This window comes from Diadema setosum, chromosome 19 (assembly GCF_964275005.1).
Source record: "Diadema setosum chromosome 19, eeDiaSeto1, whole genome shotgun sequence".
Classification (NCBI taxonomy): domain Eukaryota; kingdom Metazoa; phylum Echinodermata; class Echinoidea; order Diadematoida; family Diadematidae; genus Diadema; species Diadema setosum.
This window is the reverse complement of record NC_092703.1, coordinates 4,076,839-4,103,289: the sequence shown is the minus strand read 5'-3', so window position 1 is coordinate 4,103,289 and position 26,451 is coordinate 4,076,839. Positions and strand designations below refer to the sequence as shown.

The 26,451-nt window shown below is 39.5% G+C and overlaps 1 protein-coding gene across 1 annotated transcript in view; it reads right to left on the bottom strand.

The window, feature by feature from the left end:
* Positions 1–25,269, bottom strand: part of LOC140242908 (transient receptor potential cation channel subfamily A member 1 homolog) — a 31,388-nt gene extending 6,119 nt beyond the window's left edge. Inside the window, exons 1-21 of the mRNA XM_072322655.1 lie at positions 25,018–25,269; positions 23,657–23,837; positions 21,759–21,832; positions 19,183–19,356; positions 17,813–18,034; positions 16,970–17,063; positions 16,314–16,587; positions 15,419–15,602; positions 13,895–13,986; positions 13,285–13,431; positions 11,823–11,937; positions 10,408–10,550; positions 9,648–9,775; positions 8,040–8,189; positions 6,645–6,724; positions 5,495–5,599; positions 3,638–3,964; positions 3,031–3,180; positions 2,139–2,141; positions 1,557–1,665; positions 529–620 (exon numbers count right to left, since the gene is read on the bottom strand). Of these exons, the coding sequence (XP_072178756.1) occupies positions 529–620; positions 1,557–1,665; positions 2,139–2,141; positions 3,031–3,180; positions 3,638–3,964; positions 5,495–5,599; positions 6,645–6,724; positions 8,040–8,189; positions 9,648–9,775; positions 10,408–10,550; positions 11,823–11,937; positions 13,285–13,431; positions 13,895–13,986; positions 15,419–15,602; positions 16,314–16,587; positions 16,970–17,063; positions 17,813–18,034; positions 19,183–19,356; positions 21,759–21,832; positions 23,657–23,837; positions 25,018–25,269 (3,096 nt within the window). The remainder of the gene's footprint in view (positions 1–528; positions 621–1,556; positions 1,666–2,138; positions 2,142–3,030; positions 3,181–3,637; positions 3,965–5,494; positions 5,600–6,644; positions 6,725–8,039; positions 8,190–9,647; positions 9,776–10,407; positions 10,551–11,822; positions 11,938–13,284; positions 13,432–13,894; positions 13,987–15,418; positions 15,603–16,313; positions 16,588–16,969; positions 17,064–17,812; positions 18,035–19,182; positions 19,357–21,758; positions 21,833–23,656; positions 23,838–25,017) is intronic.
* Positions 25,270–26,451: the final 1,182 nt, after the last annotated feature.

Below are 26,451 nucleotides of genomic sequence, written 5' to 3'. Positions count from 1 at the left end.
ATAGAAACAAAGTGAACAATATTGGTCCCGAACTAGGAAAGCTATTGAATTATTTTACTCTATGTCACAAAGGCAGATAATGAAATTGAAAATCCCTGTGCATCTCACTGGTATACTGTGTGTCACGATGATATTTTCACCATACCTAAGATAGATTCTGGGTATTTGCTAATATCACGCATTCGTCCAAACATATGAAACTTGAATCCTCCACAACTTTCATATTTTATGTCCGATTTTGAGAAAAAAAAAACACACAAAATATTTCGAGATTTCTCCTTGGCCAAAAACAAAGTTCCTAGATATAGGGTGTTAACTTCAACTCTAATAAGGCTGATTATTCCTAAGTGTGCTGTGAGTGCCGATTGGCGCAGAAAATCCCGAAGCAGTATACACATTTTCGGAAGTCTTGGGTGCAGAGAGGGTCAAATTACGTAATTCATTGTCGGTCACGTGTTTTGGAAGGCCAACCCCCCCCCCCCCCCCGAGGGTCAGGTCTAGGGGTATCAGACGTCCTGATATCCGTACCTGATTCATCAGGAGCAAGTAGAATACAGAGGTAAAGGCCAGGAGGAACATCGGAAGTACCAAGAAGAACTTGATCGACGTCTTGAAGACAGCTGCACACGATGATAAAACAAATTGAACTCATTTTGACAGAGAACATCATCCAATGGTATCAGTGGTAGATATCAGTGCTCAAATACAGGAAATTATGTTACAGATTCAAACTCAAATTACCAGAAGTGCTTTTATACTTGGTTCTGCAGAAATCCCAAAGTGTTACAAGAATTATTCGATCATTTTCGACAAACAGCGATGGAAAATCTATTTTATTGAAGGATGGCACTCACAAGGGATTGAGTAGTCACAAGACCTGCCGTAAGCTCTTTCTGTTTCCTTTGCATTTGCGAGATGATTTCAGTGACGTTGAAAATTTCGTGAAACAACACGTTCATGTGATGTTTTACATTTCCTATAGTTGATCGTATTTCATCTCAGATAAGCAACGCAGTGACAACGTCCTGCAGCGACGCCGAGAACGAAAATATTTCATTGCGTACTTTTAAGAAAATCTTGATCAGTGGAAAAACACACACATGTTTCCTTATAATTGAAAAGAAGAAAGAAATTCATACGGTTAAAGGAAAAAAAAAACATGGACAGGTTCAGCAGTTCTGTACCAGAGCTGATCGGAGTGGACCGGTGAGAATTAGATGCGCGAGTTTAACTTAGGATCGCAGCGAGTGGGTTTTAGACTGTTCGAGAGTTAAACAACAGCATCCAATCCTCACCGATCTACGCTGTCCTGTCCACCATTCGTGTTATAAAATGGGCCCGTAAATTCAGAAAACACAATCTTTCCTCTCCTCTCCCCCCCCCCCCTCCCCCCATCATGCATCCGGTACACCTGTAACACTATACAACACTTGACCCATGCGTTCGGATTTTACAAGACGCATGGCTCTGTGTAGATCAGTAAAAATCAAAGCATCGAAATGCCCAATCAGATTGCAGAGATTCTAAAGCCCATTTTATAATGGTAATTAACTCACACGTGAACATCAAGACGTAGATGCCGACGAAGGCCAGTCGTCGGCAATGCAGGATGAGGTTGATCCACACCAGGAAGATGGCCCAAGCTCCACATTGCCACTGCCAATCCTGTGGAATGATGATAACATTATAGATGATGACTGGCGGGGGAGGGAACATACCGAATGTTCCACCCAAAGGGTTTGTTCGTCTCGGGACTTATAACCTCCCTCAATAGCATTTCAAACCCTGAGGGTGGAACGTTTGGTACATGTTACAGACAACAAAAGTCATCATCTGCTATATGGACACGTCAAATACGTCAAATACGTCTACGTCAACCGAACCACCAGCACAACGCACTCGATCGCTCGCTCGCGCAGAGCCAAATTCACTGTGCCCGCGCGGTCCTTGGCCTTCTGTCATTTGTTACGTGAAAATGTTTTCCCATGGGAGAACATTACAAGAATGTTCGCTAATAATGGGCGAACATAACGAATGTACCTCCATCATGTGACTGTGCTTAGCCAATCACTAACCGGTATTTGACTAACCCATTTACTATAATACAGTGACGCACTAGAGTCCTTCTATGTACTTACCTGCTGGAAAGAACACAGTGTCCCACAGTGTGAAACACGATGTAAACACACTGTGGTACACTGTGTTCCTTCCAGCATTGTTATTGCTTCGGTCTTCTCTCTTACTAACCTATTTACGTCCTGGGCTAATCCATGTTCGTTATCTTCCTATAATACATACCTTAAAGATCATAAGAAACTAGTTCGACTAGTAAAGTGAGAATTGCATAAAGTAAAACGAGAAATACAAATATTTACCAATGTAGGCTAGAAACTGCAATCTCAATCAGACTCTACCTTAAATGTGTGAACAATTTAGAATCAGCTATGAATAAACTATAAACCAAAATCTAATACACCGGGGACATAGCTGTACGTGTCGCAAACCCCTTTATTGAGCTTTCTGGCTATGTCCTTCATTTCATTTCATATCATATTTATTTCATTCTCATTTTTCTTTCAACATAACACAAAGTAAATCGAAAAATCAATCATATTAAGCATAATACACTACAAAGTATGACAATGATTGGTAATAAAAAAAACTAATTAAGATATGCACACATACTGGAATTACAAATTTATGTTTGAAGGGTAAAAATGAGAACTGAGAGGTTTTGCCAACAAAGAATGAATCTATTCGACTCGGCATTTTCAGCGGCCTCCGCCTTCTTCAGGAGTCTTGACAATGACAATGACGGCTTTGTATTGCTACCGTCATGGCAAAAAAAAAAAAAAAAATGGCAAAAATAAAATGCATTACCAGTTTATTTCTTCATTTCATAATCACTGTATATGTAAAATCATCTACTTGTCGTTATCCTACGATCCGGGACTATGACCACGGATCTTCATCGAAAGGACACCAAGGTCTTGTAAAAACGCCGGATCGATGGCTGATCCCCTAACTTACCGGCTTGAAGGGAACGCCTTGCATGTATTTCAAATCGCCCAGCGGAAGGACCAGCAGAATGCAAAGAATATTTGGAACCAAGTCGAGGAAGGCGTTCCATAAACCGCTCGGGGTGAAGACGGTTGTGCGCAAAAGGTACGCCTGGTAGATCTGGAGCAAGAATTTAAGGGGGGAAAAAGTAAGGATCAATTGCCATGGAGTCAAAAGGCGGCCATTCGTTTTCACGACGGGGAGCGGGGAGGGGTCGATTGGAAGATCTATATGCGAGGGAGCGAGGTGACCGAGAAGGTGGAGGGAGGGGGAGGGAGGGGGGAGTGTATCCCCCCCCCCCCAACACACACACACACGAGGGGGATCATGTATTATCAGACAAGTAAAAAATCAACATTCCCAGAAAAGTGAATGACTGAATCGCATTATCTCAGCTCTTGCTCGAAATGTGCGTTATTCCCTAACGAGGGAACTTTTGCATTTTTAAGAATCTAAATGAAAATATCAATATGACATAAATGAGTGAATATATCAATATCAATAATGCCAGCAAATACAATTTCATTTCCCAATATAAACCCATCTTTGGGAAAATGTGTTTCGATTTTTGCCTTACCGAAAAGAACATGCTGAAGATGGCTTGAAGCAACACGATCCACCCACCCACTTTGCCTAGCACAACGAATGCCGTGTCGTCGGCGTCAGTTTCCCAGCGGGTCTCGCCGTCAGCAAGCCACGTGTAGTTTTTCACCCCGTTGGCGGTGTACCGATTGATGAAGTAAGTGGGCGGAAACACCATGAGGTGTCCAGAGAGTAGGATCAAGTAGGTAATGTAGAAGAGCAGATGGAAATAGAAGGTGAGCTGGCCCAACCTGCGCCACTTGTAGGCGAAGAGGCCCTTGATAACTGGGTGTTTGAGGAGCTCCTCGCTTGGCGATCCGATCTGCCGTTGGCGAATGAGATGTAAATAGAGAGTGATAAACGAGAAAGGACACAGATCCATCTGCTATTACTATTATGATTTCCAAACTTTCTTCAGCTTTTTATAATCAGCCCCTTCCCTCTCGCTACATTCACATACACTATGCTGCTAGAAACGTTGGGAAACTATTATAGCTTTACATGTATTTATATTAACCTGAGACACTAAAGATGTACTTTGGTCGCGTCTTCTCCCGTATCCGCCGTCAAAGTTCCCTTCCTGTTTCTTCTTTTGATATGTGTCCCTGTGTGAATTTTTTTTCTTCAAGTCCTTCTATACCTGCCGATGTGTCAGATGAAGCTTTCTTGCTCTTAGCGTGTAATCTTCAGGATCGATATCTTCTCCCCTTCGCACTCTTCAAAGGAACCACATCTCAGACATTGCCCTAAAACCTTCCATCTTGCGTCTATTCCTGCTTTTCTTCTTCATTCTGCTTTGACCATCCATCTCGGGTATAGAACTTACCCACCTATATTTCATATCCCCTCCATGGAAGTTATACATCTGTTTTGTACTAATGGCGCTCTACTTTCTTGTATATGTATGATTAGTGACCTAATCCCTCCGCTTTCTTCGCTTATTTTACTCAGAAACTGACGGTCATCAACTGAATCGTCTACTAAGACAGAGTCATAATTTTGCATGTACATTATCACAGATACTCAATTCATTTCGACGTGACCAGCAACCACTGCAAGTATCTTTCCGCCTGTTTCTGCTACTGCTACTACAACGGGGCTGCCAACATTCGCCCATCCAAATCCGGGGAAACCAAGAGTCATCAGGGAGAAACCTATGAAATACATGCATCTCAGTGGAAAAATTATTCCTAAATCAGAGAGATTTCATAAATTCTATCATCTAGACAGGACAATTATGTGGAAGTTGTCATGAAGCCCCCTGCAGAATTTTTGAAACTTGGCAGCTCTAACACTGCCCAATCTCCTGGCTGAAGCAATAGCTGCTACATCCAAGTTCATGAAATCCTTCCGTCGAGATGGGAATCATCATGGCTACTACTAAAACACTGATCAATTCAGTGCTTATTTACGTCGATGTAGGGCAATTTGTCAATCAGTTGCAGCTGCTATATCATACTACTACCGCGCACTCCCGTTATAACAAACACGGTTATAACGAAATTCCGGTTACAGCGAACTAAACTATCAGGCAGCAACAGTATCCGCCCTGCATTTTATTGTTTGTTTGTTCGGTTCTAACAAAATTTCGATATAACGAGAGAAAACGGCCGGTCCCGCGGACTTCGTTATAACTGGAGTCCACTGTACTTGTACGACTTACACTATTCTAAGGGCTTACTAGAAAAAGAGATATGTAGGCCTACTACCGCAGTCTTTATAACGACTTCGTCAATCATGATTTAGCGATGTCGTTTAATCTGCAGCTGCACTCTGAGGAGGACGGGAATAATACATCAAAGTATGATTGCTATTAACTATAACTAAAATGAAAATGAAAGATTGTTTTCACCATGAGTTTCAGGGGGTGATTTTCCTGACGGACTTCGTCGTCGGCAACGTAGAGTTTGGCTGTCTCTTTGAGGGTTCCCTCTGCTGTGAAGTTGGTATCTGGTGTCTGGAGGGGTAAATCACACATGTGTTTTCAAGGAGGAATGAAGAAATTACGTCAATTAAGTTAAATCCCACCCAGAATTTATAGGAAAAGTATAGTTTGTATCTGGTATCTATTCTGGTATCTGGTATAAGTTGGTGTCTGGTGTCTGGAGGGGTAAATCACACATGTGTTTTCAAGGAGGAATGGAGAAATAACGTCAATTAGGTTAAATCCCACCAAGAGTTTATAGGAAAAATATAGTTTTAGATGAGATGCCAAAATATTTTCTCACCCAGGTACAGATAAACAGCTTTGTATAATGCCAGGTCAGTATCAGATACCTTGAATCTACGTAAGAGATTAAAAGTGCGGCGATATTTTAGAGGGATGGTACAGTGTTTGGTTGAAACCTAGCTTCAGGTTTCTAACCTTTTTTGGTGAGATAATGAGAAACCTCCTATGAAATATGAAAGTGCGTGTAATTCCAAGAGGGATTCAATGTTTATTTGATGAAAATTGGTTTTGAAATGGCCGAGATATCCAAAACTTAGCAAACCTAATAAAAGGTGGGACCCACCTTTTATTAGGATCGCTCTGTTTTGCTTTTTTTTGTTTTTTTTTTTGGATGTCTCAGCCATTTCAAAATCGATTTTCATCTAATAAACCTTTGTATTCCTCTTAGAATGGTATGTTCTGTATGATTTCATAAGTGGTTTCTTGGTATCTTGCAAAAAGTTAAAAGCCCAATCCTCATGCCCACCAATACTATAACGAATTTCATGTACAGTTCACTTACAAAGACACGACAAAATCACTGTATCCAAGCAGAAAGCAACATTGTTTTTACAGCTTTCTTAAAAGAGTACATATGGACTTTAAATTTTGAATAATATGACAAGGAAGCAAGTTCCAGATATCGGGGCCGATGTGTCTGATTTTTTTCAGAACCAATTAGTGTTTTAAGATTATGTATGAACTTGTATTGTCACTCCCTCTCCCTCTGTGCCTATCGTGACATATTACACTTTGGTTCCGTAAGTAGTGACGAGTTAAATAACCTACTCACAGTGTTTGCAGGGGTGCTGTTCGATGGAGTCATCGCCATATAGACATTTCCATCCGGACCTCTGGTTGCTTGTGTGCTGACTGGCGACCAGATAATATGATAATACAGTTCATGTAAAGAAAAGATTAGATACACATGTCTTAACCTGTACTGCATAACACTATACAAACATTCCAAAATGTATTTGATATGAAGTCCGCAATCGCTTTCACCTTAAGGGATCAGTCCATTATTAGACGTGAGTGAAAAATGTTGAAATTAACTTTATTTCTTGGGTTTTTTTTTAAATGAATAATGGGAGGCTATAGAGATTTTATCCACTGGCTGCGCTTTAACCACTGGCTGAATTTGTGTACCATGAGAGGCCGTTCCGCGCGCAGTCTCCTTATTTGAAAGCTGATGACTACTGTGAAAAATTGAGAGATATAAGTTCTCTTTTTATAATGAATGACGTAAAGCTGTTACGAGAACAAGAGGGAGTGGAGGGTGCTGACTTCTCGTACATCCCATTACTCATATATAAAATGCAATTTGCATTATTGATTAATCAGTTTAACAGTTTTCATTTAATTTTCTATTGAATCTCTTAGGCCTACTGCAGAGAATTCAGCCATTGGCTTCAAAAGAAAATAATAACTGATGAAAGGCGAACTCCGGTAATTAGTTTCTTTAGCGGTGGATTGTCTGCAGTTACGACAATAGTACTAGTAACCGGAAGATGTGTGTGTGTGTGTGTGTGTGTATGTGTGCGCGCGCGCGCACACACACACACACACACGCACATTGTAATATGAGTAATACAATTTAATACAATACAATAAATAATACAATAATATATATGATACAATATATTATAATTATATTTATATGATACAATATAATATAAAGAAAATTCCACCAAAATTCACTTTTCTAGCATAATGAAAGAGCACTTGACTATTAAAACCGCTTTCAGAAAGCAGAGGGAATAATTGTTACCTTTCACATATTATGTCAGTATCAAGTTAATGGAATGTGTGATTTTCATTAAAAAAAGAATTTTTGTGGAATTCCCTTTATATTTTCTTCATACTGTTGTCCACACATATGTCATAATCTCTAGTAGTCTCCTCATCAAGCGGTTCCAACACCCAAAATTTAACAATTCATAAGTTTCCATCGATTGTCCGATTTTCCTGAAACTTTCACTGATTATGTTCTACTAATGTTGCTGCTTTCACTCAATCCACATTTCTCTTTGGGTTTGGGTTTCCCTTAAAAGAATTATTCCCTTATGCTGGTACAGTAATACCAAAGAGAATTTATGTATTTTGTATTATTTGATTGGAAGTGAATACATATCATTATTTGAAAAAGAAGTATGTGTGGGTGTGTAGAGGAGGGATGCTTGAATACCATTTCCTCCCGATCCCGTGTTAGGGTCCTTCATCCAGGGAGAGAACCAGTCTTCTAGGAGCTCGTAGTCGAACTTGATGTCCATTTTGCCCGTGTTCGTCGTGCTCTGTACAGCGGAGATGCAGCGATCCAGTACGAACTTGCACGCCACTGCAACATCGATTTGCATAAAATCAGTCGAATTTCGTTTCATTGCAGAGTAGTAAGATATATAGGTCTAAACGCTGTAGCGAAGTATTTATATTTAATTTTAACACCGTGATTGCAAGTCGTCATCGCTTGAAAAATTGTCTTAACTATACACTCCAAGTATTCTCTTCCCAATTTATTACAAAGGTATTTTGGAATCTTGGGTTTTTTTTTCTACATAAACAAAATCATACGTCATCTAGACAGTTCGAGCTGAAGCTTTCGGCCGTAAATGATACTTTAAGATGGCTGCGAGGGATAGAATAGCTGTGGTTGAAAAAGGGATTCATTTTTCATATAAATCTATCAGTGATACTACAAAGAATATTTACAGAAAATATTAGTTCACTACTATTGTTTAGGAATTAAGAGCTCAACATCTGATGCACACACAAACATGACAAAGAGATATGCATAAATTAGCATAAGTAGCATATTCAAGAGAAAATGACCAAGTTTTGGTAGAAATTACTGATTCATTTTTAGAGATCACGTGATGGACAACCGGCATGCCGATTTTCGACATAATCGCGCGATCGACGACCGAGATCTTATGTGGGCCAAGAAATAGCCCTGATGGCGATATAGGGTTAAAGAGCATACAATCATAATAGGAACTAAAAGCTTATTTGACAAAAATCGGTTTTGGAATGGCTTAATTATAATATATATATATATATATATATATATATATATATATATATATATATTGTGGGTCCCACATTTTATTACAACCTTTGTTTTATTATATCTCAAACTTTGAATTCCGCTTAGAATTGCATACGCTTTAATATTTCATATAATTATTTGGTTTCTAGTAATCTGGTACATCTGAATCCCCACATCAATCAATACTATCATCCCTATAACCTGTAGCCTTAGATCATTTAGATCGCATATACCTTAAAATCTATTCTGAATCAAAGACTTAGTTATTTTAGAATTGATATCTTACACGGAATTATTTCAATCAGAAATCATTTCTCGCCATGGGCATCTCTTACAAAAACCTCGCTACATTTTGTTAAAGCTCCTCAGAAACGATCGCTCTGACTTTTATTTTTTTTTTTTATAGGAGTGCAAATGTAACACAAATATTGATATCTCGCAGATACGAGAAATCATGTTACACAAGAAAATTCAAATTACCGGAGTCTTGCTTACAGTTATATAAACATGATAATAAAATGTTCCAATGTCTTTCCTGCATGCAAATAATTCATATTTTTGGCCACAAATAGAACAAAATCACTGAATTTTCCTTAGTTTGTCAATTATCAAATCAGGCAAAAAAAAAAAAAAAAAACCAAACAAACAAACAACCAAACATTGAAAACGTACCCATGTTGTTGTTGTGATGAGGAATCAACATGGTATTTGTTACATTTGCTTTAGAAACTATTTCCTGTCAAAGTTTACCTGGCATCCGCTGGATAAGTTTCCTCATGGGCGTGGTTCTCAGGTTGGGTCTAGCAGGGTCCTCTTGAGTGGAGTGGGTTAGGAGCGCCCTCCAATCGTCGATGTTGAGGAGTCTGATTGCCAAAGACCTGCAGAAACCATTGGGAGGAGGAATTGTACTGTGACAAGCTTGAGGTGGAAGGGGGTAATATTACCCCCTAGAAAGGAATACATTGCATGAGAGAGAGAGAGAGAGAGTGAAATATACAATACAAAACATACCAAATGTACAATAAGTCATATCGTGTGTTTTTTTTCCCCTTTGGCCCAATCCATGATAATGTTCTGTTCTCTTTATACTCCAGTTTCCATATTAGCAAGCTAAGACAAATATTGATAAGAAACAAACAAACTATTAAAGGTATAGTTTACCTTTGGGAGCAGCGATCTTAAAAAAAAAAAATGAGTTACCACATTTGATGCATATGTGTAGGTCAGTTGTATCACAAGACATCCTATTATATAAAAAATGTGCAATAAAGCCTAAAATATATAGGGAGATATCACTGTGTTTCTCATCAAACCATAACTGTAGACAGTTTAGTCTAGAAACAATTTTATTACAACTATTGTTCACATTTTCTATACAACAATACTTAACATTGATTATACTAATACAAACTTTTTACATTGGTTGTTTCTATTCCTCACACACATTTTAGAACTACTGTGAAGCACCAAATCTGGGGTTTCATCTGCAAATGGTAGATTATTAACTTACTCATGACCTTCCTCGATGGCGTGGTCCAGACAGTTGAAACCTTTTGCATCGCATGTCAGTACATTGTTCTCATCTGTGGCTTCCAGCAAAATTTCCAGGAGAGATTCGCTACCGATGCAACAGGCGTAGTGAAGAGGTGTCACCTGTCGGTATTTAAAATGAAATGATCAAAATAAAATAAGTTTGATCACGTGATGGTGGAACATTTTACTATGCTTTCTTATGGATAACATAGTTTGTTACGTTCTCCCATGAGAGAGTATTTCCTCATACACCATTATTCTATAAGAGCCGAAAGGCTGGGCATGCGCCGGAAAAAAAAAAGTGTGTATGACGGGGAATTGTTGATTTGATATTCATGCAGTCTAACGAATGCAGACTTTCGTCATCAGAGTCCGTCAAAATGTCCTAATATAAGCGTCTGCAATGTTGCAGTTGGGAGATGTGAATTCTGTTTGCTCCTTCGCCGGTCGCCGTCTTTATATTATCTACCATTAACACTAACAACAAGCGGCTGGAAAAGTTGATAATATTCGGTAAACAAATGCAATATGCGGTTAGACATTCTTTTGAATTGAAGTGGCTATATAGGTTAGTGCCAATTTATTGATCCATCAACGCAGTATTACTATGCGTTGTGGAACAGTTTCCTATGCCACTATTTCTGACTATCCCGTTTGGTGAAATGAAAAACTTGCATATAAAAATTCATTTCATTTCATTTTGCTTCCACAACTTGCACAACTAATAAAAAAAAAAGAATGAACAATACAGGACAACATGTCAATCATATGCAATACAGAGTGTGGAGGAAGGAGCAAAGGCCATTGACCTGTCAAGGCTTCTCCCAAGTAAAAGGTAACAATTATGATTAGCACCAAGACGAAACAATACGAAAAAGAACAAAATAAAACAAAAAACTGTTGATATATATACTATCATCTATGAAGTCACTATTGCACATATATCATTTTACAGTATATTTTTTATGTTTTCTCTTGAATGAAGACATAGAAACACACTGCTTAATATTATCTGGAAGACTATTCCACATCTTAGGGCCGAAATATCTTATTGTGGTTCGTGAAAACTCATACTTAGTATTTAAAATTGGGTAATCTATAATCTTCTTCGTTAATGAAGAGAATTAACCTCCTCCGCAGAAATTTAAAAATATGTAGACATTTTTCAGTTACATTACAATTACATGATGCCATCATTTCCCCTCCACTTCCTTTGAAAATCACATCCACCTGCGTGCGCGAAAAAAAAAAAAAAAATACCCACTAGTAAAACAGCTTCCGCTCATACGTAGTTCGCACACTTGAGGGCGAGAACACTGTCCCAAAATGAGCGGGAATCAAGGGCCGCAGGAATGACGACATCACAATCAAATTAGAACAGAGTGTCTTTACCTTCTCATTGTCACCTGTCATGATGAGTTTTTTGTCGGCCTTGATCAGGAGTGCAGTAATTTCTTGCTGATAATGTTGAATTGCCATATGGAGTGCCGTCTTCCCTTCGTTGTTTCTGTGTCGAAGATGTTACAGAAAACAAATTCAAAATTTAGTGATGATAACTGAAGCAATAATGAAGCATTTCTTTATATGAATAAAATGCCTTTGTGAAAAAAACAACTGAAGCAATAATGTATATAACAATGATGATAATGATAACGAAGGTAATAACAATGTCTATACACTGATGATAATAAACTACAATAAGAATCAGTGATGATGATTTAAAACAATAAGACATCAGATGCTGGTCTCCATATAGGCATAATGTATATCAATAACATGTATCATTAACATGCTGATGACACTACTTTGCTATAGATCCGGTATTTGATAAATTACAAGTTTCAACACAGAACATTTGAAGAAGCATGCAAAGCATGGGAAATGAAAATCAACACCTCAAAGTATCGAATAATGTCAAAAGAACAAGGGGACATCATAATAGATGATGACGCAATAGAAAAGACAGACGAGTTCGTCTTTCTTGGCAGTACAGTTTACCATCAGTAGCAAATGATGTTAAACGAAGGACTAGCCTTGCAGCCCAGGCTGCCTTGCGGCCGTCTCAAAGGAACACTATGGTCAAACCACAACATCACGAGAACTTTAAGATGGGAATCTATGAAGCTCTCATGCGACCAATCGCCACTTATGGTGCTGAAACATGGACCCTAAGGAAGGCAGAAATAAGTAGATTCGAATCCTTTGAGATGAGATGTCTCAGGACCAATGCCGGCATTCATCTCCTAGACCGCATCTGGAATGAGGACATCAGGAAGTCTCTGAATGTCACAAGATCCATCAGCCAAGAAATCACCTCATGCAGAATGAAATGGTTTGGGCACGTCATACGTGTGCCAGAGAATCGCCTGCCCCGTGAAGCTTACTATAACGACTTCCACACAGAACGGCCACCTGGACGCCCTCCTCTCCGGTGGAAGGACCAACAACGCAGCGATACAGGATCATCCCTGCCGACCCTAGCCTATTGTCAAGGCCCTCTCGCTCTATGGTGAAGAGAGACCAGCTGAGTGGGGTTGCTTTCGCGCTCGGCTTGGCTCTCTTCGCTCACCCATTACAGCAAGATGGTCTTGACAAAAGGCTATGCCGACCCTTGAAAACCAAGCAAGGACAGGTAGGGATTGGAGTGAGCTCACTCGGAGGAGAGCAATGGGACACGCCGTCTTACGCCTGTAAGTCAGTAAGTCAAGACTAGAATCATGATGATAATGACAATGATAATGATTACAATCTTCTTTCCAGCTCTACGCCACAGACTCGCTCAATATTGTACGTTTACTATACAGGGCACATTGCATGCTTTTTGAAGTGTTTTGCCGCTCGAATAATGACTGACTTAGCATAGAGGTCAACGCCTCGCTTGACCAGTAGGCGAACGGTGACGGTATGCCCCTTCCACGCAGTCAGGTGAATGGGTCTATTGCCGTCATCATCACTGACTTCTTTCCAACCATCGTGCTCTTCCAGAAGCACAGCTAAGGTCCTGAAGACGGAGAGATTAAAAAAAAAAAAGAATTAATACATAAATACTTCCTAACTTAATAAACAAATTTAAAGGAATATTTTACTGACTGCTAAACTAAGTAACTACATGTAAATTAAGTAATAATGGATCAATACACAAATAACCATATGGATATCTGCGAGATACTGAATAGATAATTACTACCAAAACCAGAATCCCGTGATTTACTTAGTGAGAAGGGAGTTTTTAGTTTGACTTTCAATTCAATTCATATAACTACTCCGACAACAATCATGTAACCGAAGTAACAGATTTACGTCTCCGCTAAATGACTGCACAACGGGGAGAAAGTGGTATGGGCCTGGGCTGTGGCTTTGACACTTTACGCCAACTTGTTAACCTTTTCCGTAAAAGTTTGCTCGAAATTTGAATATAGACACGTCGAATATACACTTCCTTGCATGATCATCGAGGAACTTACTCGACGTGCCCGTTGGAGGCGCTCTCCAGAACTAATTCCTTTGTCACCTCGCTGCGCATGTGTTGTTTCATTTCTGGAAACTCCATGATAGCCTGAAGAAGTGTAGTCAGTAAACAATTAGAATTCCTGTTTGGTTTGTAACATTAACTAATATCGTCCAATGTCATGCGACGTCAAAACAGAGGTAAAGATACTATAATGTAAGTAATTTTGTTTTTGTTTTTTCACACAGTGCATATTGACGATTATTTCACTTTCGTTACCTCAGCAACTATTGCAATGTATCGCAACTGTTATTTTTTTTTCTGTTATTGTCGTTTTCTCTGTACTAATTTATATGCATTGTTTCTGTCACTCAAGAAAGTGAGATTTATGTTTGTATATTGTGGGGGAAAAAATAAATTTGAACTTGAACTTGATAATGTAAGTATCTTTCTTTGTTTTTCCTTTTCTAAAGGCAGTTATAGGAAGCTCAAAGTTAAAAAAAAAAAACAAATCTCTTTCTTGTAGCGAAAACATTCTGCACTTCATTCTGAATTTGAAAAAAAAAAGAAGGAATAGTTCTCTGCTGTCAGGAGAACTAGTGAGACTATGAGTTAAGCTTATATCCATATCAACCTTCGAATCCTTACCAGTGTGCAAAAAAAGGAACACACCTTTAAACAACTAAATCATTAGGTTTGACAATATTCACCGCCGGTCGACAATTGTTATTCAAATTTTCTTAGAACGTCACACACAGACAAAGTTGTACAGAGTGTTTTTACGGATGCAGTTTTGTACATGAAACTCTACAGTATACAAGATGCAAAGAAACTTGGTTCGGCAGAAAATCCAAAACGTTACAACGTGGTTTATTTGTACGCTTAATACTTCATATTTTCTGTAAGAAATAAAAAGAAATCGTTACATTTTTGCCAATTTTGTCAATTCTTAAAGCAAGCAAAGAAAGTAGACGAATATATATCTGAGAAAACCAAAGGTTTTGTATCTAATATTAATTGGAATCATATATACATTATTTGATTGTTTCGCAGTTGCCTGTCAAATTTCGATCATTTGTCTTTATGTACTGCATGTGATATTATTTTATTTTGTACCTGAATGTTTATACGAATAAAATTTCTTTCTGAAAAAAAAAAAGATGCAAAGAAAGCCATGTCGACCATTGTATTTGATCGAATTAACGATTGTAAACTGTCAACAACATGAGGCAATGGCATGTGTTTTACGATCACCCATCTTGTGGCAGATATTAGGAAGACTACCATTGTTTCTGGCGGCACCTTAGGAAATGACTTTTGCAATTATACAATTACATATTTCTGAGATAATCACAGGGCAATTCTATTCATTGAGAAAAGAAAGATTATTGAAGGGTTGCACTTCCAAACGAAAAAAAAAAGTCTCAAATACTTGAAATCTCTTGGTTTCGGCAAAGCTTGCAGCAATGGTTACTGATTTTGTCGTCATATTGCAAATGTCGTATTTTTTATGAAACGTCCGCTAGCTGTTTGCAATCACCTTGACAACTTCACTCTTGTTCTTGGAGGCAGCCCACTGGAGAACATCGAATGCCACCCAGTCGTTGAGCTTTTCCAGCCGGTAGGTGATCAACTCCCAAAGCGCCCCCATCCCGCCATGGTCGCAGGCGTACTTAAGCACCGATGGTATTCCGTCCACTGTTCCCATTTCAATTATTGGCGAGCTTGGGAAGAGAATACGAAAAGGGTCAGTGAGAATCGAGATGGAAAAACTTGGCTTGAAATGTAAGCACACATTTTCTTTGAGTTTCAGTTTCGGGTTTTGAAATTAAATGTTTTCTACATGGTGGCTAATATAGATAAAATGCTTGGGCAGTATTAAAGGACAAAGTGTCATGCGTACGGGCAAAAACGCTGTCTTCCGTGGACTGAAACTACGCGTCTCAAACTGCGGTGGTGGTTGTGTGAGTTGACGGTGAGTTGAAGTAGCAAGATTCGTCAAAATATTTGCAATCTCTCATATAACACGGAAGGGCGATGTGTACAAAGACACTTTTGTGAAGCTAATGAAAAGGATTCTGTCGTAGTGTATGTTGAAATCGTGTGCATCTTAATTACGGTTGTATTGATTTCCTAAAGAAACACATTATGTGTATTTGCGAATTATAATTTCTAACAAAGAGGGAAGAAAATATTTCGAAATTCTCTATTTTGGGATGTTGCGTCATCTAGATATCCCTCGAAGAAACATTTTGTAGATGAATAATTCCGACATTAAAAATGCATCGCAGAGGAACTTGGAATTAAGCAATGTTGAACAAGTCGCATTCGAGCGATGCTCTTTTGTTCGTTTAATCACTATACAAGGTAAGAAGCACTCGGTGAAAACGATAAGCAGACAAACAAACGAGCTAATGGACTAAGTTTCCAATCACCTCATCAGTTTGCACAGCTCCTTCACCGCTTCCGACTGATCATACTTGGAGGCCGAGTGCAAAGGCGACAGATGTTCCTCCGTGAGCTGGTTCACTAAGATAGGGCAGCGCTCGTGCACGAGTCGAATGACATCCAAGTTTCCCGCTTTGCCTGCCACGTGCATCAGACTCTCGCCCTTCTTCGATCTGACGGCCAGGAGCTTTTCGCCCGTCGACATTACGCCGTCGCCATCGATGTCGTCTGCGTCTACTGTGGGCGCATCTTTGGGACACACTGCGTATGGGAACACAGACTACAGGATTCCAGCATGCCCTTCCACAGAGCCTTCCTCTTCTAACAAGTTGTTTTTCGATAATGTGATCGTGAGTAAAACATCGTGTTGACATTATGAAGTTGAACTGTGTGTGGATGTTCCACAATTAATGCAAGAAAAAGTAATGATATTCGCTTTTCTGTGCTGTCGGGAGTAGCTTTATTATTCACTTTTATTCAAGCTATAGGCCACTATGATCCTTCTCCATTCAAAGGTGGCCTTTGATAGATATTCCATTGCAAGCAAGACAAATTACGTGATATAGATATAACATGAGGATGGTATTATAATCACTTTCTGTTAACGCGTTTAAGTTGGCAGATAAATAAAAAGAGATATTACCAATATCAAGACAGGTTTTGGCGAGCTGCTCATCTCCGGTCTTAACGGCCTGGTGAATGGTAGCAATACCTTTCCGGTTCTTAGCTAGCAGTATCTGCCAAGGGAGAGCAATGAGAGAATCCCTTACAATACACTTCACGCTGCATGTTTTACCTTTTCTTTTCCATCTCTACAACAAATTCCCATGCTATTTTACATCCTATCCCTATCTCCCCCCCCCCCCAATCTAACGGCACAGCAGGTTGAAAGTGAGAATCGTCAATTATGTTGATAATTTTGTAGTTATTGTTTTGATAGACTCACCGATTCAGCATAACAGTATACTCAACTTGAGATTGTGTAGAATTGGAAACATAGTTGGTTGTCCAGATTATAAGATGTTCAAAGAGACTAGAATCATTTGTTTCTAATGAATGAAGAGATGCTACTCACTGATTCTACTATTACTTTCTTATATCCCTTAAGTATATTCGGGATATTCGGTCAAAGTTGAATACATGTATATTGTTTGTTACTTAAAAGAATAATGATTAATTTTCTGGAGATTGGAGAGGTAATAGTACTACTACTACTACTACTACTACTAATAATAATAATAGCATTCATATGGCGCTTTACATGGGTGTTTGTAAGATATGTCTGTTAATCTCAAGACTGTATGTGATTTGGTTCAATTCCATTGGCTGTTTTGTCCTTCCGTTAACGGGTACATTGTATTAACTGTTATCCTTGCCCTCCTTGTTCATTCTAGCCATAAAATCTTGGTTATGTCGAAATTGGATTCATTTTCACGTTTCACAAAATGTTAATATGAATGAAGTGAAATGGAAGCCAAAGAAATACCTTCTCAACGACGTAATCTTTCTCCCTACAGATGGCGACGAACTTCAGCGCATATGCTGTCTCCCCTCGCTTCAAGATCAAGAAGAGGGGCGTGTTGCCCCACGGATCACGTGACAGCGGGTCGGCCCCTGATTGGAGGAGAATAATGGCCTTGGCAAACTTGGCCTGCAGAATGGCTGCTATCAGGATGGAAACAGGATGTCCGCCGTATCTCACCGGACTCTACTCCCGCGGTGATTGTAGGAGAGATGGGGATCACATTGATTACAGCAATGATAAATGAAGCAATGATAATGATAATGATAATGACGCTACCGATAGTGATACCACAAACAATAACAACGGTTGTCTTTCTATGTATGATATCATTTTCATAGCGAATTAGTGCAAAACTACCATATCCGGGCAGTACCCCCGAGGGCAATTACCCCCGGCTAAATACTGGTTAGTGGTAAGACTAGAGCTAAGATTAGGGTTAGGGTTAGGTTTAGGGTTGAGAGTATGGGTTAGGATTAGGGTTGGGTTCGGGGGAAGGGTGCGGGGTAATTGCCCAGGGGGTATTTGCCCTAAACCCCAAACCTACAATAACAAAATGATAACGACACAATACTAATGAAAGTAACAACATCAGCAGCGATAACGATGCCTTTATACATGATGGAATCAATAACGGGTGCTGTTTGTTGTTCCTAAGGTTCGTTATTCCGAAGGCTCGTTATTCCGAAGGTTCATTAATCCGAAACACACAAATTTCCTATACCTAGAGTTTCGTTAATCTAAAAATGAAAAAGGGTTCGTTAATCCGAAAATGAAAAGGGGGTCGTTAATCCGAAAATTTGTGGCGTTATTCCGAAGGTTCGTTATTCCGAAGTTTCGTTAATCCGAAAATGAAATAGGGTTCGCTATTCCGAAGGCTCGTTCATCCGATAATGAAAGAGGGTTCGTTATTCCGAAGGTTCGTCAATCCGAAAATGAAATAGGGTTCGTTATTCCGAAGGTTCGTTGATCTGAAGTGATATAGAGTCCATAACGAACCTTCGGAACAACGAGCTTTGTTTCATTTTCGGATTAACGAACCTTCGGAATAACGAACCTTATTTCATTTTAGGATTAATGAACCTTCGGAAAAAGCAAACCCTATTTCATTTTCAGATTAACGAACTTTCGCAATAACGAACCTTCGGACTAAAGAACCTTCGGATTAACGAACCTTCGGAATAACGAGCTGTAACCAAAACAACATAGGAATTACTGAAATCAGAATGGAGCCTGAGGTATATAACGATCGAAAAAGGCGACGCATGATCGATACACCGTGCAAGATGTAAGATATCGATATGACAGTATTGTTACCTGCCGACTCTCCTCACCTCTACGTTTGCGTCGGAATGTTTGCTTTCCACGAGGATTTTGAGGACGTTTTTGTGTCCCTTCAGGTTGACAGCCATGAGCAGAGGCGTTAGGCCGCTTCGGTCCGGCACGTTGACCTTAGCGTGACGATTCACAAGCGAGGTGACGATCAACTGCATGCAGTTCTTATTGACCTGCAAAACAACCAGTACCACTTCCTGCGTGAGCCTTACGTGTAGGGCTCACACCTGTAAATACAATGGAATGTCCCAGACCCCTTCACAAATTCGTACCAAAGATACCAAAATAAATGAAGAAAAAAATCATTAAAAAATCAATAAAGCAGTTTGGCATAAAACTGAATAGCTGCAGATATTGAGTATGAATGTACAAACTGCATTTTGGTTTGGAGATGAAAGCTTTTCTCATGGAATTTGAAGGGACTATATTTCATTGGGTGCATGTACAGAAAATAGGTGATTTCTTGAGTGACAATGACTCGTAGTCAGGCTTTGCGAACCCTTGGACAGAGTTTGAGCTGAAGAACCTGCCTTGGAAATTTGATAGATGACAGGGTATAGCTCATTTATCCAGGTTAGTTAAGATGAAACACTTCATTTCTCCCAGCTATTTTACAGAATTTTTTGAATTTTGAATTTTAACACACGTCTCTATGGGGAATTATTTATCCGTGTGAGCACTATAGAGAATGCATGCAATGCACACAAGTCAATTGGAAGTATTCATCCCATACAAGCTCTGCTGGATTATGTTGATCTTTTCTGTCAAATCCCTCCCCCTCTACACCCCTACCCCCGTACCCCCCCCCCCCATACCCCCTAACTCTGCTTAACTACAATTTGTTTTCTTATTATGTTCTTGTGGTGCTATATGTTAGACGGTATAGTCATCAGCATCACACAACTTTGAATGATTGTGGCATTTTAATGTATTTCTTTGTTTGGGCTACCACTGAAACAGCTCAAAATTCATAAAGTTAATCTGTTTGATAAATCAAAGTGTGTTACAGTACTTTGTGGCAATAAGGTGATGATGACACCCCCATAATCAAGGATAACTGCCTGCTTCATCATCATTCCTCTGTATTCATCTTATGAAGAACTGATCAACACTGCAAGATTTATCTTTGAAAAAACTCCAAAGGGCATCACTTTCAAAAGTGTCTCTTTGAGAAGCTTTATAACCCTTCAATGTGCAATTCCTCATATGATGTAGGGGCAAATATAATCAAAAACACATTAATGATGTTAAAAGCTCAATTAAGAAATATGACCGCAAAAAAAAAAAGAAAAAAAGAAAAAAGGGGATTGTTCAGAAAGCATCATGGGCGGTACACAACGCGGGCAGCCGCCCTGTCTCATAAGTTTCGTGCATTGATCATTATGATTGCGTCTGCAACTCTTCAACTTCCTTTGATTAAGAAATAGTGTTTGTTTGTTGTTGTTGTTGTTTTATTACTCTCTTCCTGCTTTACTTCTTCTTGCAATTTTCTGCATGTATTGACCGATTCGGGTTCGTTGAGGGCAGCAGACATTAGGGAGCTTTAGATTTTAGACGCGCGGACGTTCAAAGGCTGATACACCCACTATGGCTGCGCCCATGCCAAAAATACACATAGCGCGGCACAGAATCGGTCTATATGTATGACAGCATTGGTCATTGAGACCGGTAATGACGTACTGTGATTACAATCGCTAAATCTGTAAATAGACGGGGTAAAAAGGTACAGTACTGGTTGAGATGAGGATTCAGCTTGTAGGCCTAACGTTTTGGGAGATATTTAGAAACCACTCTATGATATGTTAAAGAGCATACAATTCTAAGGGGAATCAAAAGTTTATTGGATGAAAATCGGTTTTGAAATGACTGAGATATCTAAAAACAAGGTAAAACAAAGAGATCCTAATAAAAGTCGTGCCATGCCAATTTTATTAGGATCGCTTTAATGGATATCTCTGCCATTTCAAGGTCAATTTTCATCAAATAAACCTTGAATCCTTCTTGAAATTACATGCTCTTTCATATTTCACAAGAGGTTTCTCATTATCTCACCAAAAAAAAAAAAAATATCATAAACCTGAATCCTCACCTCAACCAGTACTGTATAGTCCCTTTAAGGTGACAATCTTTATCAACAGTAATATAAATGAATGTTATGTACGACCATCAATATAAATTTGATTGTCTCCATGGTTCTCTGCGGGAAAGATTATCACCTAACTGGTCTATACTAAAATATTTCTACATGTATTTCAAACCAGAGTCCGTTGTCTTTTGTCTTTTGTACGGTATTCACAAGCCGATCTGAAATATCAGTACCCAATTAAAAAAGGAAAGTAACATAGACGCCAAATCCATCCCAATGCCAACGAACAAATACAAAACACAACACACACACACACACACATACACACACACACGCACACCACTTCCGATTAGGTCAAAACACTGATCTCTATAGGGAATATCTTATATTCCCTATAGAGACCAGTGCATGGGCCGGAGGTACATCATGGCGCAAGAGACTGGCATCTTCACGAACTTGAATTATCATTGGAGTACGTGGCCTTATTACCTCTCGGGAAATCGTCTTGTCAGACAGTACGAAATGAAGAGGTCTCTTCCCGTGTTGTCCGGCTGTGTTTGGATCTAAAATGAAATTTCGAAAAACAAAACACAAGATAATAAAACAAAAAGGTGGGGGATTGTATCATAATCATACTCGTTTTCTGCAAAGAGAACAACGGCTCTTGTATTGTGTAAAAATTGGCGTACTACACGTTTTTGTATCAGTATGATGATGATGATGATGATGGTGATGGTGATGATGATGATGATGGTGGTGGTGATGATAAAAATGAGGATGATGATGATGATGATGATGATGATTATTATTATCATTATGATTATTATCTTTATTATTATTATTATTATTATTATCATTATTACTTTCACGATTACTATCATTATTGTATTTTATGCGGCATTTCAGACATGTGTACAGAGACAAACACAAAACAAATTTATTCAAGTACATGTACATGTATAATCAAGAATAACGTAAATTATAACCAAGAGACAAAGCACAATTAATAGAAAAACAGACCTAGATTGTGACATAGAACAGCTGCTAGGGGCAAGAAAATTAATAACCATAATCCGCAAGTCTTCCACCCCACACCCCATACAAAAACTTTGTCAAAATATGTATACATAAGATAGTCAGAGTGAATTAAACATGCAGTCGCAGAGGGGGAAAAGACGTACAAAAAAAAATGTTGGGCTTCTTTGATTTCTTAATTAAGCGTCCGCAATCGGTTATGGGCAAAGCTTGTACAACTATTACTCTTCATGGCACTAATACATTTTTGGGAATAAGTCTGCTTCCTAGAGTCAATCCTTGCTTTCGTCAAGATGGGTACCAGAACGTTCGTGGGTTAGTAACATTTTCTTGCAGAAAGAATAAGGTCTACGTTAATGCATATAATAGCTGTTCAAAAGAGCTTTTCAACTTGTTCTTACTTATGTGTTGTTTGAAGGTTTGCATGGTGAAGTTAATTTTACTTTGTAAAACTTGGAATCAAGTCTGCTGTGGTCATGATGGGGCGAACTTTTCTCTGGATCTATTTCAGGAGTGTACTCTCTAAGAAAATCGAGTGAAAATGTTCACTCTTGAAAGAGTGAATTTAGACTGAAATTGGAGTGAATTTTGAGTGAACTTGAATAATTTTGGAGTGACCTCAGGTATCACTCCAAAATCTTCGAGTGATCCCTGAGGTCACTCCAAAATGAGTGAAGATGAACATTTTCACTCAAAATTCACTCCTTTTTCAGTCTGAATTCACTCTTTTCTGTTATTCACTCTTTCAAGAGTGAACATTTTCACTCGATTTTTTAGAGAGTATAGTTTCACAATGTATTCACAATGCTGACCATAATACGAGCCAAAAAGATTTTCCTTGGCAATCAGGAAGCTTGCACAGCTTAACCCCCAAGCAACATCGAATGATGCGAATAGGTCAGGAAATTTCAGAAATTTCAACAAAAGATTCACAGAACTAGGAAGACAGGACGGGCGTAAACATATGCCTTATACATTGTTATACTTGGATACCCTGAAAAGGTATCCCCAAACACGGCCAAATTTGAATATGTTACGATTTTTTCCTACAACTAATAATTAGTTTGATTTTCTTTTCCCTACAACTAACAATCATTTTAATTTTTTTTTAAAGAAACAATAGTCCTATTGGGTAAAAAATAACGACTGTGAGTATGATAATTCAATTGTTTCTATGGCAACAGGAATTAGGCTATTGCAACTTGTGATGACCGCGAACCATGAACTGGAAGGGACTATCGGGACGGGGGTCACGAGGAAGCTTTGTTCTAAAGGAAAACATTCAGATTTGAATACAGCTACTAACCGGACCGGGTCTATCATGTATACCATAACGGTTTATCATAACGCACCTGCGCCGTTTTCCAGTAAGAGGTCGACACACTCATTACGCTTGTTTAAGCACGCGTAGTGCAAGGCCGCGTTCCCACGATCATCGACTTCTTGAACTGCCTGGAGACTCTCAGCGCGGTCCATGCCATCCAACAGTTTCCTGACTTTGTGATGAACGTCACCCCGATTACCCCTCACCGTCTGGAAATCGAATTCGTGGAAAAAAAAACAAACAAACAACAAACAAAGACGCGAACAGAGAACATAATGAAGAAATGGGAAAGAGTTCCATAAAAGACAATGTAGATCTATTATAGTGGGGGGGGGGGGGGGTACATAATTATGTACCCCCACTATAATAGATCTACACTGTATGAACTTCCTCTGAAGTCCGCATTATCTCATTACCCTCTATAGGCAGGGCTCGACACTAACGGTGACCCGGTGGCCCGGGGTTACCAAAAGCGCACATCGGGCCACCAAAATTTCAAAAATGAAGAATTTGGTGGCCTGATCGGGCCACCAAAAAAGGTCGGATGTTTGCCTTTGGGCCACCAAAAATAAAAGTTAGTGTGGAGCCCTGCTATAGGACACCGAGATCGATGTTACCCTAACTCTAACCCCAACCCTAACCCTAAACTGAGTAAATTCTAATCCTAATCCCAAAGCCACCTAAACTTAATCATGTTACTATACATAACGAATAGCGGGGGTGCATATGGAACTCCTGCCAAGAAGATGATGACATGCGCGTGGGACATTACAGAATGTTCCATCCAAAGTGTTTGGCGTGCTAGACTGTTGCAAATGATTGACAAATTGCCCTACATCGACGTAAATAGCACTGAATTGACCAGTGTGTTTTTAGTAGTTGTCATGATAAAAAAAAATCATGGGCGTACATACTCGAGCAGGATTCGAACCTACGACCTCCTGATCACCGGACAGGCGTCATAGCCACTAGACCACCGAGCTTTCGCCCGACAGCAAGTCTGTCCGGAGATCAGGAGGTCGTAGCGTAGGTTCGAAACCTGCTCGAGTATGTACGCCCATGATTTTTTTATAATGACTACTACTAAAATTACTGATCAATTCAATGCTATTTACGTCGATGTAGGGCAATTTGTCAATCATTTGCAATGAAAACATCTCGACGGAAGAATTTCATGAATTTGAATAACAGTGCTACTACTGTGTTACAGAAAGATGATCAAAATTTTCAGGAAATGTCCCTAGATGTATCAAAGTGCATTGACAATTCCTGACCCTCAACAAACGGGAGCGGTTGGCGTCACTTGCTAATTGATCGATTTTTTTTTTACACCATACTTCAAGAGAAAATTAATGTGCACATCTTTTAACATCTTTCATCGAAACTCACCGACAACACGGTTCTCCGTCGTCGTCTAGGTCTCTCCGTCGTCCTCCTTCTCATCGTCGGCTCGGCGTCCGACGAACTCATCTCACCCTCGCTGGTGGTCGCTCCCGATTCGTCGCTGGTACCCCCATGGGAATCAGAGGAGCTCGACCAGCCATGGCCGCCATTGTCGCTGTCGCTGGAATCAGCGCCAGAATCTGACTCCGTCTCGTGGCGAATGTTTAAGCCTCTCCGTGGTCTAAAGGGAAACGCCATGTCGAGATAGTTGTCCCTTCCAAAGCGTGTCGTATAAAGCTATCCGACGACTGTCAAAGAAATTTCGTGATATATGAAATAGACGGATGTTTCAGAAAGATTGGGGGTAGCCAAAAGTTTTCCTGTACTATTGATTGGAAACATCCAGCTATCATTTTACTTCCAGATGGATACAAACTTACTCTAAAATCAATCGTTGCATTCTATCGTCCACCGGAATGAAGTAGACGGCTATCCGAGTGTTATGTATATTATATTGTAGTAATAATGGATGATCCAAGGAGGTTTTAAGAGAATCGAGTCACAGTCGTCTTCCTTTGCTGGATGTTCGGTGCAGCCACACGAAAGTATTTGAAGCATGAAGCCAAACTGGATCTGCCGCGGAGATAGGAAGACAACTGACTCGTATCTCATTGCATAATCACCAGCCACTTTCTATAGGGAAGATACAGTGTATATGTCTTTGTGATGGTAATTACTTTTCGCCATCCCAGTGATATAAAAGTTAGGTGAATATATACAACTATTGCATCAACTTTTCCTGTAAGTTTCATCCGAATCCGTTCGCAACTTTTTGAGTTATTTTGCACACAGACAAACAAACAAACAAACACGCAAGCACACAAACGCCGGCAGAAACATAACCTCGTTGGCGGAGGTTAAAGGGGGCTTTAGATAGAATATGCGAAGCCGACGTTTTAGACGACAATTGCGTTTGCCGTTCTCTCTTCCTTCGTCGTGTTGCAAAGTAGTCCTACATAGCTTTAGGATACGCGAGGACACAACCTATGCAAAGTAAAATGGCGCCCCCTTTAATGGGATCATTGCATCAAGCCTAGGTCCATGCATCAAGTAGCTCATTACAGACTCTGGTGTCGATTTTTTGTTTTTCTAGGCAAACGTGCGCATGTGCAGAACACTTTTTTCCGCGTCCCGAAAATCTAAAGCTCCATAACAACAAAGAAAGACGGCGAGCGCATCACACAGAGTATCAGACAAAGAACTATAGGTTCTATCAGATAAACCAGGGGTCTGTTTCATGAACAGAACAGTCTTATGAGAGACTTTTCGCTCATAAGACACACTTATGGGAGACTTCATGAAATGGATTTTACTTCTCTTTGAAAGTCTCTCATATTATGAGCAACTTTGGCCATTCTCAGATTTTACGTAAAGATTTTT